At 45.5% G+C, this 19,004-nt stretch overlaps 1 protein-coding gene across 3 annotated transcripts in view; it reads left to right on the top strand.

Moving 5' to 3' along the window:
* GDPD5 (glycerophosphodiester phosphodiesterase domain containing 5) overlaps positions 1-19,004 on the top strand; it is a 176,488-nt gene that overhangs the window by 135,880 nt on the left and 21,604 nt on the right. For all 3 annotated transcript variants that reach the window (XM_060273933.1, XM_060273932.1, XM_060273931.1), the window contains 4 exons: positions 2,639-2,784; positions 9,926-10,008; positions 13,680-13,830; positions 17,173-17,391. In XM_060273933.1, the coding sequence (XP_060129916.1) occupies positions 2,639-2,784; positions 9,926-10,008; positions 13,680-13,830; positions 17,173-17,391 (599 nt within the window). The remainder of the gene's footprint in view (positions 1-2,638; positions 2,785-9,925; positions 10,009-13,679; positions 13,831-17,172; positions 17,392-19,004) is intronic.

The following is a 19,004-nucleotide window of genomic DNA, read 5'->3' as shown; positions in this document are numbered from 1 at the left end:
CATTGACAGGATGGGGTGAGGCTTAACTTGGGGTTTGAACCTTAGTTGGCAAATGCTGGTTAAAGCTAACCATGGTTTACTGTTCTCCTTTCTGCAGGCATGAACTTCACCATGGTTAGCATTAAGACGGGATGGGGTGGGGCTTAACTTGGGGGGTTGAACCTTAGTTGGCAAATGCTAGTTAAAGCTAACCATGGTTTACTGTTCTCCTTCCTGCAGGCATGAACTTCACCATGGTTAGCATTAAGACGGGATGGGGTGGGGCTTAACCTGGAGCTTGAACCCTGGTTGGCGGATCCTGGTTAAAGCTAACCATAGTTCATAGTGCTCCTTATTGCAGAAGTGGCTACACCGTGGTTAGCACTGAGACAGAATGGGAGAATTTGCATTTGTGGAGGGAAGGAAAGTCTGGGAGCCTGCAGCTTGCTCCCAGGTGGCTACTGGTAGCAATTGTGGTTTGATAGGAGAGCGCAAAGCATTACCTGCTCACACAGAGATTAGAGCAAAGTGGGAATACCCAAACTGTGTGCATTGGCACGTTGCATAAGCCAAGTTTTATGGCTTAGTGCAAGCAAACATGACCTCCTTGTTTATTTTATCATAGCTTTCCCTCCATTGTTGTAAAGCTAAATTCAGTGCTTTTGTAGGACAAACACAGACCTGAATGGTTCCTTCAAAATACCGCTCAGCAGGTGGAGTGCATGAAATGACTGCCTTTGCATGGCATGGCTCCCAAGCACACCTGTATTTTACCTGTGTGTTTAGGGATGACAATTGTCTGCCTTCCACTCAGACAGGGCTCCCCCACCCCCCAAATTTTTTTTAGGGATACTCCTATTTTGACTAAAGAAAACCACCATTTTATAGTTCAGATCAGGGAAAATAAATACAGTAAATGGAAAAAAGTACAAAGATTCACAAAATGTTTAGGGGTATGCGTACCGCTGCGTCTCCCCCCCCCCAAGAAAAAAAACACTGCATTTGGAGATCTAAGTTCTAAAGGTCCTGACAAGGAGGGAGGCTGAACCTTGGAAGATGCATTAATGATTTTCGACAAGTCAATTCCCTGAAAGTGCTGCGTGGGTGATACTCTTCTGAGAGGATATATATATATATATATATATTTGATTGATTTGATTGATTCTATTTCTAGGCTGCTTTTCATTCAAATGAATCTCAAAGCAGCTTACAAACAATAAATAACACTAACAGAACGTCAGAAATCCCAGAACAGATAGCTCAGTTAGTAGAGCATAAGACTCTTGATCTTAGGGTCATGGGTTCGAATCTCATGGTGGGCTAAAAATTCATGGAAGTTGGATTAAATGACCCTCATGGCCCCTTCCTGTCTACAATTCTGTGATTCTATGGCAGGCATCCCCAAACTGCGACCCTCCAGATGTTTTGGCCTACAACTCCCATGATCCCTAGCTAACAGGACCAGTGGCCGGGGAAGATGGGAATTGTAGTCCAAAACATCTGGAGGGCTGAAGTTTGGGGATGCCTGTTCTATGGCATGGAGCATAAGTCGTATAAAATAATTAACAAACCATCAATAAAACCACTACATTTATAGAACGTTATTAACGATAATACGCTAAACATCACAGTCTCAGCAAAATTCATGTTATATGATGAACAAATCAATACGGCACTTATAATCTATAAAACAATATTAACAGCATTAAGAAAATTAGCCAAGTGGGCGAAAGAGTCGGCGAAGGGTTTCTGGTTCTTGTAGAGCTGGGAAAGTGTTTGTTCTGCATAGGCACAGCCTCAGGGTTCGGCCATGCAACAGACGTTTTGGACTGCGTTGCTTGTACTGTGGTACCTTGGTTCTCAAACGCCTTGGTACTCAAACAACTTGGAACCCAAACACTGCAAACCCGAAAGAAAGTGTTCCGGTTTGCTAACATTTTCGGAAGCCGAACGTGCTCCGTTTTGAGTGTTATGCTGAGATCTGCCTGTTTTTGCTATTTATTTTGCGTTTTTGTTTTTGCGCCTCTTTCTGTTTTGTTTTTGTGACTGTGTGGAACCCAGTTCAGCTCCTGATTGATTGATTGATTGATGATTGTGTGACAGCAGTACGTTACTTATTGCTTTCATCTTATGGGTCAGTGGTCTCATTAGATCAGTGGTGGCCAAACTCGGCCCTCCAGATGTTTTGGGACTACAACTCCCATCATCCCAAGCTAACAGAACCAGCCTACAGGGATGATGGGAATTGTAGTCCCAAAACATCTGGAGGGCTGGGTTTGGGCACCGCTGCGTTAGATAGTGAAATTCGTGTCAAATTGCTGTTTTAGGGGTTGCTTTTAAAAGCCTGGAGCGGATTGCCGGTAATCCGTTTTGCATTGCTCTCTATGGGAAAGCGTGCCTTGGTTTCGGAACAGACTTCCGGAATGGATGAAGTTTGAGAACCAAGGTACCACACTGTATTCCGAAATAGCTGGAGAGCACCAGACTGGGGGAGGCTGCTCTGTGAACTTCTAGGAAGTCTTGGGAACTGGCCAGCCTCTCCTCCCTCCTTCTCCTGGATCCCTGTGTCCTGACCTTGCTGATTCACCATCTTCTCTCTCTCTCTCTCTCTCTCTCTCTCTCTCTCTCTCTCTCTCTCTCTCTCTCTCTCTTCCTGCAGCCTCCCAGTTGCTGACGTTTGGAGCCTACTTTGCGGTGGTCCTGTCTCTGTACCTCATCCCCCTCACGGTCTATTCCCCTTGCATAATGGAGAAGAAGGACCTCGGGCCCAAGCCTGCCATTATTGGGCACCGGGGAGCGCCAATGGTAGGTGCCCCGTCTAATGACTCCCCCCCCCGTCATCATTTTTTATAATAATTTTTATTGGCTTTACATATAATCACATTGTGTAACATCATATCCACTTATTAAATCTTTTTGCCTCAGCTGAGCCTGACGAATTCCCTCCCTCCCGCCTAGGGGTTTGCAGAATTAAATTTTGCATCTTCTTTTTCCTATTCTTGTTATAAAGGTAAAGGGACCCCTGACCATTAGGTCCAGTCGTGACCGACTCTGGGGTTGCGCGCTCATCTCACATTATTGGCCGAGGGAGCCGGCGTATAGTTTCCAGGTCATGTGGCCAGCATGACAAAGCCACTTCTGGCGAACCAGAGCAGCACACGGAAACGCCATTTACCTTCCCGCTGTAGCGGTTCCTATTTATCTACTTGCATTTTGATGTGCTTTCGAACTGCTAGGTTGGCAGGAGCTGGGACCAAGCAACGGGAGCTCACCCCGCCACAGGGATTCGAACCGCCGACCTTCTGATCAGCAAGCCCTAGGCTCAGTGGTTTAACCCACAGAGCCACCTGGGTCCCGTTATAGTTATACACCTGGGTCTTGTTATAGCATTACCTAAAATATTAAATGGCTCATCCTGAATGGGTAGTAATTTCGTTTTACAAATCTTCTGATGTTACTTGCTTAGAGTGGTGTTATTTGCTTACAGTTGTCTTTGAAATCTATATCTATCTATCTATCTATCGATCTATCATCTATCTATATGTAAAATGTCCATGTTTGTGTGCGATGACTTTTCTCCAAAACCGCTTGACCGATTGCGTTCAAATTTTGACACAACGTTCCATTCCAATATGCGAGTGTTTGCATAACCATAGATTATACAGATGTCACACCTGTCACAGGTAAAAACATGATTTTGTCTAAACATAGCACCCTCCGGTGGTCGTCAAAGGAACAGATGCCATATCATTTTGTGTAGCAATAGCGCCATCTGACGGACTTCAAAGGAACAGATCCTATAGAACATTCTTCCCCTCCACATTCTTTCCTCCATCGACCCCGCTGGGAACCCCGGGGGGGGGGGGAGGGAATCGGGATATAAAACTTGCACCCTTGCGTTACCATAAACGTCCACAACCACATCCCCTCCACACTAACCTACAGACACACAATACGTACCTCCCACGTCTGGACCCCTGACTGCCTCCATGTTTGAGTAAGTCTCCTGCAGCAATGACACCCCTACCCACCCCCTCCTCCTCCTACACCTCCTATCTCCCCATCAAGGCCTCCTACCCCAGCCGTAACGACGGAGACCCCACCACAGAGCCTTTCTGGCCACCACACCCTCACCCACTCGGTCACTCGGTGGGGACTTCGTGTACTCCTGCACAGGCGTGTGGCCCTCTGTCATGGATGCTTGAGTTGAGATTCCTATGTTGCAGGGGGCTGACTAGATGACCATCGGGGTCCCTTCCAGCTTTACAATCCTATGATACTCTATGAGTACAGGATGGAGGACGAGATGGGCCATTGGCCCGATCGGTCAGGGCTCATCTTATGACCCCAACTCCCATCGTCTCCAGCCAGCATGGTCAACGGTCAGAGATGATGGAAGTTTAGAGCATAGCATGGAAACATAGATTCACAGAATTGTAGAGTCGGAAGGGACCCCAAGAGTCATCTAGACCAGTGCTCCCCAACCTTTTTATCGCCGCGGACCAGTCAATGTTTGATAATTTTACCGTGGCCAGCTGAGGGGGGTACGTTGATTGTTTATATTTTATTTAGATTGTTTTGATTTAATAATGTTAATTTAATTGTATTTAAATGTTCCTTGGGCGGCCCAGTACCAATTGATCCACGGACCGGTACCGGTCCGTGGCCCGGGGGTTGAGGACCACTGATCTAGACCAACCCCCTGCAATGGGGGAATGGAGAGCTTCTTTCAGACCTCAACAATGCATCTTCCTGTTACTCATTTGTTCATCCCCCTACTTCACCGTAATTTCCCCCTACTTCACCGTAATTTCTGCATCACTTTCCTAACAGCAAAAAGCCAGTTCATTTTTTTTTAAAGCAGTTTTGTTGTACTTGCTACACCCGCCTTACCGCTCATCCCCGCTAGATTTCCCCAGGTACAAGACCGGTGTGCTTATTCCTTTCCCCTCCCTTTCAGCTTTCAGTCATTGCTGTTCCTGCCAGCATCAGTGAAGCAGTTCAGTAAAGGAAGGCAAAATGTGTTTGCCTGGCTTCCTTAGACAGCTGGAACATAGTGATAGAAGAGCCTCTCTCAAACACATATCACCTCCTAGCCTTAAAAAAAAAAAACCTATTATTTTTTTGGGGGAAATGTCTGGTCCTGCCTCTGGAATCTTTCCTCCCAGCCAAGTGTGTTTACTTTTGAACCTCATCGTTTTAATGCCCTCTGCCCAAGGCTTTCTGTTAAGAGCAGCTAATTCGCACACTAATACTTGTTGATCTTTGGCTCAGAGTGAACATATGTTCCGCAAAGAGGAATTTGTTTTGGCAGCTGTTGCTGTGCCAGGAAGGAGTCAACGGCCTAATTAAAAATCTAAAGATGTCTCATTCCTCAGAATAGAGGGTGTGTGTGTTGGAGAGAGAGGTTTTTCTTCCACCTTGAAGGTAAAGATGAAAAAGGCTCAAAAGTAAACGAGGGGACGTGAAGCTGCCATAATAGGATCACCCCCCCAGGACCCAGAAATCTTCATTCGTTAGGTCAAAATGTCTTTTCCAGAGAGAAGGCAAAATAAAAGCTGAGAGCCAGGATAAGAGAGGCAGCTTCTAGGCAGTGATTGTAGCTTTGATAAATTCTGATAATCATCATCATCATCATCATCATCATCAAGCAGGTAACAGCAAATTTAGGATGTGCAATTAAAAGTGGATTTGGTGCACTTGCATGAAAATAATACTTCCTTTGGTCTGTCCTGAATCTTCCAACTTTCAGCTTCGTTGGATTTCAATGAGTTAGAATCCTAGAATTGGAAGGGAACCGGAGGGTCATCTAGTCCAACCCCTTGCAATGCAGGAGTCTTTTGCCCAACGTGGGGCTCGAACCCACAACCCTGAGATTAAGAGCCTCGTGTTCTGTACCGACTGAGCTGTCTATTACGAGAGCAAGAGGAAAAATCCTTTACTCTACTGCCGCGCATAATTCCCATCCCATCTCCTCTTCCTTCGTCGCCTTTTTTCTCTAGAAGAATTACGGTTTCCGGGACTGAAATGGGTGTTAATTCATAAGTTGTTCTTCAGCGTAGCTGCACTTCTTCTCAGCGGGTTGGAAGGAAAGTCTCTGCCGCCCCTCTGATCCATAATTTAACAGACAGTTTGGTCTTCCTTTTAAACAATGCAAATCTCTTCCTTCCGGAATCCAGGTTTTTAAGAGCTCCTTTAAACCAGAAAGGACAACCCCCAGGTTTCAAAGCCTTTCTCATCCTTTGTTTCATCTTTTTTTTGTAGAAGCCTCTTCCTTTGCAGTGGATTAAAAGGCTCATTTCCTGCTTAGGCAAGTGGCTCCTATTTTAGCTTCTTCCCCAATTTGACCTTTAGATCGGATTTTGTATTTTTAAAAAATAAGAAAAGTCCTATATTAAATGTCACTCTTGAATCTTTTAACGTGAGGGGAAGCAAGTTGGAAACACCGTTGTTCCAGAGATGTATTTTTCCCATGGGCAACAACTAGCAGGCTTATTATTATTTTTATTATTTTTATTAATTTAACACCTACTAAATACAATGCCTCAAGCTGACAAGTGCTATCATGCCCTCTTGAAAGGTGAATGCTAATAGAGTCCGAGGGTATTTCTTCTTCTTCTTCTTTGGTGATCACTCGTAGCTGAGTAAGATTGTCTTCTATAAACATGGTTTAAAAGGTAAAGGTAAAGGGACCCCTGACCATTAGGTCCAGTCGTGACCGACTCGGGGGTTGCGCGCTCATCTCGCATTATTGGCCGAGGGAGCCGGCGTATAGCTTCCAGGTCATGTGGCCAGCATGACAAAGCCGCTTCTGGCAAACCAGAGCAGCACATGGAAACGCCGTTTACCTTCCCGCTGTAACGGTTCCTATTTATCTACTTGCATTTTGACGTGCTTTCGAACTGCTAGGTTGGCAGGAGCTGGGACCAAGCAACGGGAGCTCACCCCGTCACAGGGATTCAAACCGCTGACCTTCTGATCAGCAAGCCCTAGGCTCAGTGGTTTAACCACAGCGCCACCTGGGTCCACACCTCCTTCCACAGTGGGGACATAGGTTTCCGGGCGGGAGGTGATCACGGTGTGGATTTGCCAAGCGTGCCTTCCTCTTAGCACAATTCTCCCTTACATCCTGAGATTGAGTTTCTTCAAAGCCCATGACACCTTTGGTAAAGGCTGTTCTCCAACTGGAGCGCCCGCAACTCCAACTGGGCACCACAGTTCAAGAAGGATACTGACAAGCTGGAACGTGTCCAGAGGAGGTCAACCAAAATGGTCAAAGGCCTGGAAACGATGCCTTATGAGGAACGGCTTAGGGAGCTGGGTATGTTTAGCCTGGAGAAGAGAAGGTTAAGGGGTGATATGATAGCCATGTTCAAATATATAAAAGGGTGTCATATAGAGGAGGGAGAAAGGTTGTTTTCTGCTGCTCCAGAGAAGCGGACACGGAACAATGGATTCAAACTACAAGAAAGAAGATTCCACCTAAACATTAGGAAGAACTTCCTGACAGTAAGAGCTGTTCGGCAGTGGAATTTGCTGCCAAGGAGTGTGGTGGAGTCTCCTGCTTTGGAGGTCTTTAAGCGGAGGCTTGACAGGCATCTGTCAAGAATGCTTTGATGGTGTTTTCTGCTTGGCAGGGGGTTGGACTGGATGGCCCTTGTGGTCTCTTCCAACTCTATGATTCAGGCCAGTGTTTCCCAGTTGTCAGTGCTTATACTACATTTTTTAAGATTTGCCTTGAGACAGTCTTTAAACCTCTTTTCTTGACCACCAGCATTACGCTTTCCATTTTCAAATTCGGAATAGAGTAGTTGCTTTAGAAGACGATACAGCGGTACCTTGATTTGCTTTGGATTATAACCGTTTTGGATTACAACCACGTCAAATCCGGAAGTGTGTGTCCCTTTTTTTGGATTACAACCCATTTTTTGGGGGGGGAGGCCCCATTGGCAAAAGCGGGCCTTGGGTTGCAACCTGTTTTGATTTACAACCGGACCTCCGGAACGGATTATGGTTGTGAACCAAGGTAACCGCTGTAATCGGGCATCCGCACAACATGACCAGTCCAACGAAGTATTATCAGCTAGGAGCCATATGCCAGGGGAAACAGAAACATTGGCACCTCAATGTTGGTAATGATGCTGCCAGGCTCATCTATCTGCGGAGAGCCGTCCACAGTCGTGGAGCCACCACCCAGAAGACCCAGTCCTGTGTTGTCACCTTCCAAGCCTCCCATGAAAGTGGACACACCGAGATGGGCCTCCAATGATCATAGAATCATAGAATCATAGAATCATAGAATCTTAGAGTTGGAGGAGACCACAAGGGCCATCCAGTCCAACCCCCTGCCAAGCAGGAAAACCATCAAAGCATTCCTGACAGATGGCTGTCAAGCCTCTGCTTAAAGACCTCCAAAGCATAAGGCATCGTTTCCAGGCCTTTGACCATTTAGGTTGCCCTCTTCTGGACACGTTCCAGCTTATCAGTATCCTTCTTGAACTGTGGTGCCCAGAACTGGACACAGTACTCCAGGTGAGGTCTGACCAGAGCAGAATACAGTGGTACTATTACTTCCCTTGATCTAGATGCTATACTCCTATTGATGCAGCCCAGAATTGCATTGGCTTTTTTAGCTGCTGCATCACACTGCTGACTCATGTCAAGTTTGTGGTCTACCAAGACTCCTAGATCCTTTTCACATGTACTGCTCTCAAGCCAGGTGTCTCCCATCCTGTATTTGTGCCTTTCATTTTTTTTGCCCAAGTGTAGTACTTTACATTTCTCCTTGTTAAAATTCATCTTGTTTGCTTTGGCCCAGTTGTCTAATCTGTTAAGGTCATTCTGAAGTGTGATCCTGTCCTCTGGGGTGTTAGCCACCCCTCCCAATTTGGTGTCATCTGCAAACTTGCTCAGGATGCCCTCAAGCCCATCATCCAAGTCATTGATAAAGATGTTGAACAAGACTGGGCCCAAGACAGAACCCTGTGGCACCCCACAATGATGGGGTGCAGGGTCTGGGCAGGTTCCTGCATGGAGAGGCAGTCCCAAAGGTATTGACATCCCGAGTCTCATCACGCTTCATAGATTTAAACCAGCACTTCAAATTGACCCTGGAAATTAATCTGTAGCTGAGATAGGATTTTACCCGATTGGACCTCCTGCTTCTAGTCCACAAACCGGCTGCAGAATTCTGCAGCGGCTGCCGTTTTTCAACCGATGGATTGCCATTTTATTAACTGATATTAATAAAGATAATTGTAATAACACTACCTCATAATTATTTCTTTTTGTTTAAACAATTTATATACCGCTCAACTGCGGTCGTCTATAGGCAGTGGACAACAAATGCAACGCGGAAAAATTAAAGTGTTAAAAGTCAGACTTCAATGATGCGTCTTCCTGTGAATCATTTGTTCATCCCCCCCAACTTCACTGTAATTTCTGCATCACTTTCCTAACAGCAAAAAGTTCATTTTTAAAAAATATATAAAAAGCAGGTTTGTTGTATGAGTCGACAGAGCACTTTAATCCACTTTAATTTTTCAGACCTCTATTTCCTTCCGCAAAAGTGTGTGATTCTGGGGGGCACCCACAGCATTCCCGCAAAGCACCCTTTAAAAAAAATATTTGTGCCATGTTCTTGAGGGTTCCATTAATATATATATTTTTTTCTGGTGGCCTCCATCTGTTTCCAGCGGCAAAACATCCAACGGACTGTGCCCCATCTTTTGATATCCTCCAATTAGCAGACAGGCTCCTCCGTATTCTAGAGATTTTCATTTGGCAGCCCGATCCCTTTCTGCGTCCGATGCTATTTTAAACATGTTTGGATAGTCGATGTTGGCATTTTAACTGACTGCTTCTCTCTCTCTTGTACGCTGTCCGGTTTGGCAGCTTGCTTAGATGAATAAATGATATTGTTTGCTCATCTTTTTCTCCTTCCCAGATGGCACCTGAAAACACTCTGATGTCTTTCCAGAAAGCAGTGGAGCAGAAACTCTACGGAGTGCAGGCGGATGTGGTCATAAGGCAAGTGCCTCTCTCTGCTCTCAGGGGCAAAGGGGGTTTCTTAGCACCATGGAATTGTAGAGTTGGAAGGGAGACCAAGGGTCATCTAGTCCAACCCCCCTGCAAAGCAGGAATCCCAGCTAAGGAATCCCTTGCCATGCTAGTTTCTTTGGCAAGCTTCCTGCCCTTGTTCACATTCCTGGGCTCGGAGGTTTGGCCATATTTGTCCAGGCCGAGTGGGAAAGTGAGGATGCTTTTAGGCACATTTTTGTGGAATCGGGGAACTGGTACTTTTTTACTGGGGAGCCACAGGCCAGTGAAGAGACTGCAACCTCACATCGAGAACAGCACAGCACAACCAAGAGTTAGATAAATATTGTTTCCAATTGTTGTTGTTGTTGTTGTTGTTGTTGTTTTTTAAAAATATTTTTATTAAGATTTTTTTATATAAAGAAAAAGAACAGACAATAACATCTATATATACACACCGAATTCACACATTCATATCAACCCAAAAAAGAAAGAAAGAAAAAACAACAACAACATTAAGAATCATAATAACGAATAAATCTAATTTAACTACTCACTATCAAATTCAATCATGGACTTCCCCAAGCTCCCTTTCTAATGGTTCATTGCATATCATTCTTCGCAGGTTCTACTCGTATTTTCTATACTTAATTACAATTACTACAATTTTTTCTTACGCTTTACCTTCCATTATAGAATTCTAATCTATATTTTAAATTTCTTTCCCTTATTTCATAACCTGCAACGTACACAATTGCTTGTATTTCTCTTCATATATCAATTCTACAATACTTTTTTATAATACACTCTAAATTTCTTCCATTCCTCTTCCGTCTTCCCCTCTCCCCGGTCGCGTAGTCTTCCGGTCAGATCAGCAAGTTCCATATAGTCCAACATTTTCATTCGCCATTCCTCTACAGTGGGTATCTTCGGTGTCTTCCAGTACTTTGCCAATAATATTCTAGCTGCGGTTGTGGCATACAGAAATAGATTCACATCTTTCATAGGTAATTCTTTTCCAACCATGCCCAATAGAAAGGATTCTGGTTTCTTAATAAACGTGTTTTTCAACACCTTTTTCAATTCATTATAAATCATTTCCCAGAAATCCTTAACCAATGGGCATGCCCACCACATTGTTTCCAATTGTTGTGGCGATTGGGAGGTTTAATCTGAAATCAAGCTGGATTTGAGTTGTTTGTTCTCTCTCTGGCCCAAAATACAACGATAGGGGAGCGAAAGAAATCCCATAGGGACACCTTTTTGCAAATTTGTCGTGGAAGAAAGCCAACAAGTGCAGAGGAGGACAACCAAAGGTGTGACCCATGGTCTGGAAACCAAGCCTGATGGGGAACGGTCGAAGGAGCTGGGTATATTTAGCCAGGAAAAGAGGAGACTGTGAAGAAATATGATGTGATAGAATATCAGGGGTCAGCAAACTTTTTCAGCAGGGGGCCGGTCCACTGTCCCTCAAACCTTGTGGGGGGACAGATTATATTTTGAATAAGAAAAAGAAAAAAAGAAGGAATTCCTACGCCCCACAAATAACCCAGAGATGCATTTTAAATAAAAGGACACATTCTACTCATGCAAAAACACACTGATTCCCAGACCATCCGCAGGCCGGATTTAGAAGGCAATTGGGCCGGATCCGGCCCCGGGGCCTTAGTTTGCCTACCCATGTGATAGATCAGGCATCCCCAAACTGCTCCAGATGTTTTAGCCTACAACTCCCATGATCCCTAGCTAAGAGGACCAGAGGTCAGGGATGATGGGAATTGTAGTCCAAAACATCTGGAGGGCCGAAGTTTGGGGATGCCTGTGATAGTTGTTTGATCCCACATGGAAGTGGGAACAAGCTTGTTTTCTCCTGCTTCGGAGGGTAGGACTCGAATCAGTGGCTCCAAGTTACGAGAAAGGAGATTCCGACTCAACACCAGGAAGAACTTTCTGAGAGTCGGAGCTGTTTGAAAGTGGAACGGCCTCCCACGAGAGGTGGTGGGCTCTCCTTCCTTGGAGGTTTTCGAGCAGAGGTTGGATGGCCATCTGTTCTACTCGTATTTTCTATACTTAATTACAATTACTACAATTTTTTCTTACGCTTTACCTTCCATTATAGAATTCTAATCTATATTTTAAATTTCTTTCCCTTATTTCATAACCTGCAACGTACACAATTGCTTGTATTTCTCTTCATATATCAATTCTACAATACTTTTTTATAATACACTCTAAATTTCTTCCATTCCTCTTCCGTCTTCCCCTCTCCCCGGTCGCGTAGTCTTCCGGTCAGATCAGCAAGTTCCATATAGTCCAACATTTTCATTCGCCATTCCTCTACAGTGGGTATCTTCGGTGTCTTCCAGTACTTTGCCAATAATATTCTAGCTGCGGTTGTGGCATACAGAAATAGATTCACATCTTTCATAGGTAATTCTTTTCCAACCATGCCCAATAGAAAGGATTCTGGTTTCTTAATAAACGTGTTTTTCAACACCTTTTTCAATTCATTATAAATCATTTCCCAGAAATCCTTAACCAATGGGCATGCCCACCACATTGTTTCCAATTGTTGTGGCGATTGGGAGGTTTAATCTGAAATCAAGCTGGATTTGAGTTGTTTGTTCTCTCTCTGGCCCAAAATACAACGATAGGGGAGCAAAAGAAATCCCATAGGGACACCTTTTTGCAAATTTGTCGTGGAAGAAAGCCAACAAGTGCAGAGGAGGACAACCAAAGGTGTGACCCATGGTCTGGAAACCAAGCCTGATGGGGAACGGTCGAAGGAGCTGGGTATATTTAGCCAGGAAAAGAGGAGACTGTGAAGAAATATGATGTGATAGAATATCAGGGGTCAGCAAACTTTTTCAGCAGGGGGCCGGTCCACTGTCCCTCAAACCTTGTGGGGGGACAGATTATATTTTGAATAAGAAAAAGAAAAAAAGAAGGAATTCCTACGCCCCACAAATAACCCAGAGATGCATTTTAAATAAAAGGACACATTCTACTCATGCAAAAACACACTGATTCCCAGACCATCCGCAGGCCGGATTTAGAAGGCAATTGGGCCGGATCCGGCCCCGGGGCCTTAGTTTGCCTACCCATGTGATAGATCAGGCATCCCCAAACTGCTCCAGATGTTTTAGCCTACAACTCCCATGATCCCTAGCTAAGAGGACCAGAGGTCAGGGATGATGGGAATTGTAGTCCAAAACATCTGGAGGGCCGAAGTTTGGGGATGCCTGTGATAGTTGTTTGATCCCACATGGAAGTGGGAACAAGCTTGTTTTCTCCTGCTTCGGAGGGTAGGACTCGAATCAGTGGCTCCAAGTTACGAGAAAGGAGATTCCGACTCAACACCAGGAAGAACTTTCTGAGAGTCGGAGCTGTTTGAAAGTGGAACGGCCTCCCACGAGAGGTGGTGGGCTCTCCTTCCTTGGAGGTTTTCGAGCAGAGGTTGGATGGCCATCTGTCACGGATGCTTGGGTTGAGATTATTGCATTGCAGGGGTTGGACTAGAGGACCCTTGGGGGTCCCTTCCAGCTCTGCGGTTCTAGGATTCTATCCCATGCACCAGCATGGAACTGGGGAGGTGTTCTGCATCAGTCAAGCGCCGCCTTGCAAATGTAAAGGGAGACTCTTTTTCTCTTTCCGTTGCACAGCTACGACGGGGTGCCTTTCCTCATGCATGACAAGACGCTGCGGAGGACGACGAACGTGGAGGCCGTCTTCCCAGAGAGGAGCTACACACATTCTTCCATGTTCAACTGGACAGACCTGGAGATGCTGAACGCTGGCGAATGGTTCCTCAAGGTGTGTGGCCGAGTCTGGAGGGTGGAGTGGGTCTCCCCTGAGGGGAACTGCAGAGTTTGAAGGGGGACACCTTTTCAGCAAGGGGCCGGTCCACTGTCCCTCAGACCTTGTTGGGGGGCCAGAGAATATTTTGAAGGAAAAAATATGAACAAATTCCTATGCCCCACAAATAACCCAGATATGCATTTGAAATAAAAGCACATATTCTACTCATGTAAAAACACCAGGCAGGCCCCACAAATAACCCAGAGATGCATTTTAAATCAAAGGGCACATTCTGCTCATGTAAAAACACCAGGCAGGCCCCACAAATAACCCAGAGATGCATTTGAAATAAAAGGACACATTCTACTCGTGTAAAAACACGCTGATCTGCGGACCGGATTTAGAAGGCGATTGGGTGGTATCCGGCCCCCGGGCCTTAGTTTGCTTACCCATGGTTTAATGCATTAACAATATTGGCGTTTCCCATGGCGCTTTTCGACTTACGAATTTTTCGACCTACGAAGGTGCCTTTGGAACGGATTAAATTCGTAAGTCGAGGAACCACTGTACTGTACTCTGAACACAAACAGGTATCTGAAGAAGTGTGCATGCACACGAAAGCTCATACCAATGACAAACTTAGTTGGTCTCTAAGGTGCTACTGGAAGGAATTTTTTTATTTTGTTTCGACTACGTCAGACCAACATGGCTACCTACCTGTAACTGTATTTTTAAATGTTTAAGAAGATTCTTTATTACCAAGCAATTTACATAAAAACATAAACAAGACAAAAAAACACAAACCATAGACACTAACTCACAACATATCATTTAACATTACGCACCCTTTAACTTCCGGTTCACCTCATTTGCACTTTTTACACCTTCTTGATCTGTATGCACTTCATCATTCTTTTCTGATGCTTGTTAAAAGAAATTTTGGCTTGGTAGTTTCCTTATACTTCAAGATTCAGTCGAAATCTGTCAGGAGATTAACGTCACAATACTTTCGAAGATATTCTTGAAATATTGTCCAATCTTTACAGACTTTCTGGTTTGAGTTTCCTCTTGTTCTCATTTTCGCAAGTTTGACTTCGCTTGCCAGTCAGTTTTTGTGGTGATTAGGTCACCTTTCCAGTTTCTGGCTCCCTCCAGATATTTTGGACATGAGCTTCCTGGCTTCTCACAAGCATCTGTTTGGCCCACTGGGAGAGCAGGATGCTAGACTAGGCATGTGGGAATGTTGAGGGAAGTAGGAGAGTATATATTGATTAAATATTATCCCGCCTCACTCACGCTAGTGAGCAAGCGGCAAACCACATTCCCTTGCACATTTTCTGGAAGCAAGTTTATGGATTCGTTAGAATCATTTAAGTTGAGCAGTCCAGTCTGGCTTGTCCAGATTGGATTGTTCCTGGTAAATTTCCCCTTTACTTCCCCCTTAAAAACAATAATGACACGACAGTCTTCTTTTAAAAGTGATGGTAAAGTTTACTTATATTCAGTTCACAGTATTGTCCCGAAGGCAGGCTTTATCTTGTAGTTACAGATTCATTTGTAAATACAGGTGAAACTCGGAGAATTAGAATATCGTCGAAAAGTGCATTTATTTCAGTAGCGCAACTTAAAAGGTGAAAAATATATATCAGATAGATGCATGACATGCAAAGCAAGATATGTCAAGCCTTTAATTGTTGTAATTGTAATTATTTGTCGTTAGGCGGGTCAATTATAAATGGAATGTAATTAATGAAATGTAATAGCGATGTTTATTTTTGTATTATTGTAACTACAGTGGTGCCTCGCAAGACGAATTTAATTCGTTCCGCAAGCCAATTCGTTTTGCGAAAAATTCGTCTTGCGAATTGCGGTTTCCCATAGGAATGCATTGAAATTTCATTTTTTTCCCATAGGAATGCATTCATTAAATTTCAATGCATTCCTATGGGAAACCGCAATTCGCAAGACGAATTTTTCGCAAAACGAATCCATCTTGCGAAAAATTCGTCTTGCAGGGCATTCGTCTTGCGAGGGACCACTGTATTTGTTTTATTACTGTGGGATTTCCAAAAGAAAGCATTTGTAAAAATTAAAAGAAAAATAAAAAATAATAAGTTGCATTACTGAAATAAATGGACTTTTCGACGACATTCTAATTTTCCGAGTTTCACCAGTAAGATAAGTCTGAGCTTAAAAGAGCCAAAAGAGAGGAAGATGGCTTTATAGGGTCTGCTAGGGTCCCGACCATCTACCTGGTCACAGACAGAGTGAGGATGCTCCAGAGCAGGTGTGACAGGAAGTCCTCCTGGCTGAGCAACATTCCCCTGCATGTCGACTCCACTCTAGAAAACTGGAAATGTTGTATTTGGCTGCTTCCGTGATACATCCCACATGACGGGCTGTTGGCCTGATTTTACAAGCTTTCCTTACACTCGAAGTAAGATGGGGAAGGAGGAATGGGAGTCTTCCCGCCGCCCCCCCCCCCAAGTATGTAAGTAAGTAAATGCAAGGGCATTTTCAAGACTTCTTTCAGATCAATTCATTGTAGACTTGGAAGGGACCATTAGGTGTCTGTCATCTAGTCCAACCCTCCTGCAGGGCAGGAGAGAAAACAGAAGTTTGTTTTGTTGCTGCCCTGGGCTACTTTGGGAGGAAGGGTGGAATAAATTTGGAACAAATAAATGAGATCAATTTCATTTTTAATTTCATCCGTTTAGGCAGCTGTAAGGGGCAGGGAGTACAGACAGCCCCCTCCCATCCTGAGAAGCAGTTCCTCCACCAGCAGCGAAGCCAGCGGGGAGGGGGAGGAGTTGAGTGAGGAAAGGAGTAGACAGGGCTCTGGCAGCATTGGAGAGCCCTTGCTACACAGAGGGGAGGAAGAGAGAGGGGGGGGAAAGGGGAGAAGGAAAACAGGGAAAGGAGACCCTTTTCCCCTCCGGTTCCGGAATTACGCAGGAGAAGGCGGGGACGACGTTTTGGCGTGTTTTAACGTGTCTCGTCGGTTTTCCGGAATGGGCTTTTAACATCGTGCGAAAGCTCAAATGAAATGTGGAAATTGACGGTCAGGGAAGCGGAATCAGCTGCCGTGCGAATGTAGCCTAAAACTGTGTTTCCCAGCCTTGGGTCCCCAGCTGCGTTTGGACTACAGTTCCCATCATCCCTGACCTCTGGTCTTGCTAGCTAGGGATGATGGGAGTTGTAGTCCAAAAACTGCTGGAAACCCAAGGTTGGGAAACACTGGCCTAAAAGATGGCTTCCTCAAAAAAAAGAAAAAAAGAAGAAGAATAAAAGAAATGTTGGCTTTCAAAGCGATAACGTTGAACGCCAGTCTCTCTGTTTGCTCCCCACTCCCCACAGAACGACCCTTTCTGGACTGCCCAGTCGCTCTCCAGTTCCGACTTTGTAAAAGCCGCCAACCAGTCCGTCTGCAAGCTGGCCGAGATGCTGGAGGCGGTCAAGGGCAATGCCACCATCCTCTTAAACTTCCAGAGTTTGCCCCGGGATCACCCTTACTACAGTGCTTTCATCAACATCACCCTGGAGACGGTCCTCGACTCGGGCATCCCTCAGCAGGCTGTGAGTTCCACGTCACTTTTGTAGGTAGATGCTGAATAATGTTTGGGGGGGCTTCTGCTTCGGTTGGAGAAGCAGAAACTAGAGGCGGGCTTGGGAGAGGCTCATGGCCAAAACAAAGGGTTGGGTTTTTTTGGGGGGGGAGGGGTCGCTGTAGCTTTCCAGAGGATGAGCGAGAAACGTTCCCCAAAACCTGTTCCCCGCCCCACCCGCAAAATGCACTTTGCTCATTGCCGCTTGCTTCCGTCCTGAGTATTGCAGGGGGGTGGATTAGATGTTCCTCGGGGATCCCTCCTGATTCTATGAACTTCCTTTTCGATGTGCCTTCTCATTGGCTGCACGATCCTAGCCAATCAGGGAGCGTGTAGTCATGGTGATCAAATGGTGACTTCATTGAGGGTGAATGAAGATTTACCTTGCCCTCCCTTGAAATGGCATGGTTACTGAGGATTCTTACCGGTAATAATAATAATAATAATAATAATAGTTTACTTATACCCTGCCCATCTGGGCTGGACCTCCCCAGCCACTCTGGGCAGCTTCCAACAGGATATTAAAAACACAATAAAACATCAAACATTAAAAGCTTCCCTAAACAGGGCTGCCTTCGGATGTCTTCTAAAAGTCAGATAGTTTATTTCCTTGACATCTGATGGGAGGGCGTTCCACAGGGCGGGTGCCACCACCAAGAAGGCCCTCTGCCTGGTTCCCTGTAACCTCATTTCTCACAGTGTGGGAACCGTCAGAAGGCCCTCGGAGCTGGACCGCTGTGTCCGGGCTCAACGATGGGGGTGGAGATGCTCCTCCTTCCCCCATGAATGGCTGTGTGCATTTTTCCCACTTTTTCATGGGACGACCACAACAATGATGATTATACCCCACCCACCTGGTTGGGTTTCCCGTATCTCCCTCTACTCCCCCCCTCATGTGTTTGTGTGTCTAACACACCCCTGCGACCCCCAGCATTTTATAGAACCACTGAATTGTAGAGGTCATCCACCCCCAACCCCCTGCAACACGGGAAGCTCAACATGCTGCCCCTCATATCCCATTTGAAACCGTACCGGACCCTGCTTAGCTCTGCAAAGATGCCAGCAACTTTTAGTACTCTCTGCCCTGAGCCAGGACTGCTTCGCATCGTTTGCAAGTTGCAGGGAGCAGCAGCTGACTCCCAGAGCTGGTGGCGGGCTCTCGTGGGGCATTTAATCCACCCTCCCTACCTTAGTGCAGGAAATTCAGAACTAGGAAGGTTCCCCGTCTCCACCTAAGAGAGATGGCTGTCCAAGTTCTGCTTATAGAGCCCCCCAGAAAGCAGGGCCCACCCTCCCACTCTCTGGGTTGCTGGCTCCATTGTCAAATCATTCCAGAGATGTTTCTCCTGCTGAGATCTTCCCTCATCCTGGAGCAGCCTTCTTCTGAGCGACAGCCCTCCATCGATTATAGTGTCCCTCCTCAGCTTTAGCTTATGCAAGCCACCAGGAGACACCTGGCTTGAGAGCAGTACAAGTGAAAAGGATCTAGGAGTCTTGGTAGACCACAAACTTGACATGAGTCAGCAGTGTGATGCAGCAGCTAAAAAAGCCAATGCAATTCTGGGCTGCATCAATAGGAGTATA

The sequence above is a fragment of the Zootoca vivipara genome, chromosome 4 (genome assembly GCF_963506605.1).
Source record: "Zootoca vivipara chromosome 4, rZooViv1.1, whole genome shotgun sequence".
Classification (NCBI taxonomy): domain Eukaryota; kingdom Metazoa; phylum Chordata; class Lepidosauria; order Squamata; family Lacertidae; genus Zootoca; species Zootoca vivipara.
Note: the sequence above shows the minus strand (reverse complement) of the source record. Positions and strands in the feature narration are given on the sequence as shown.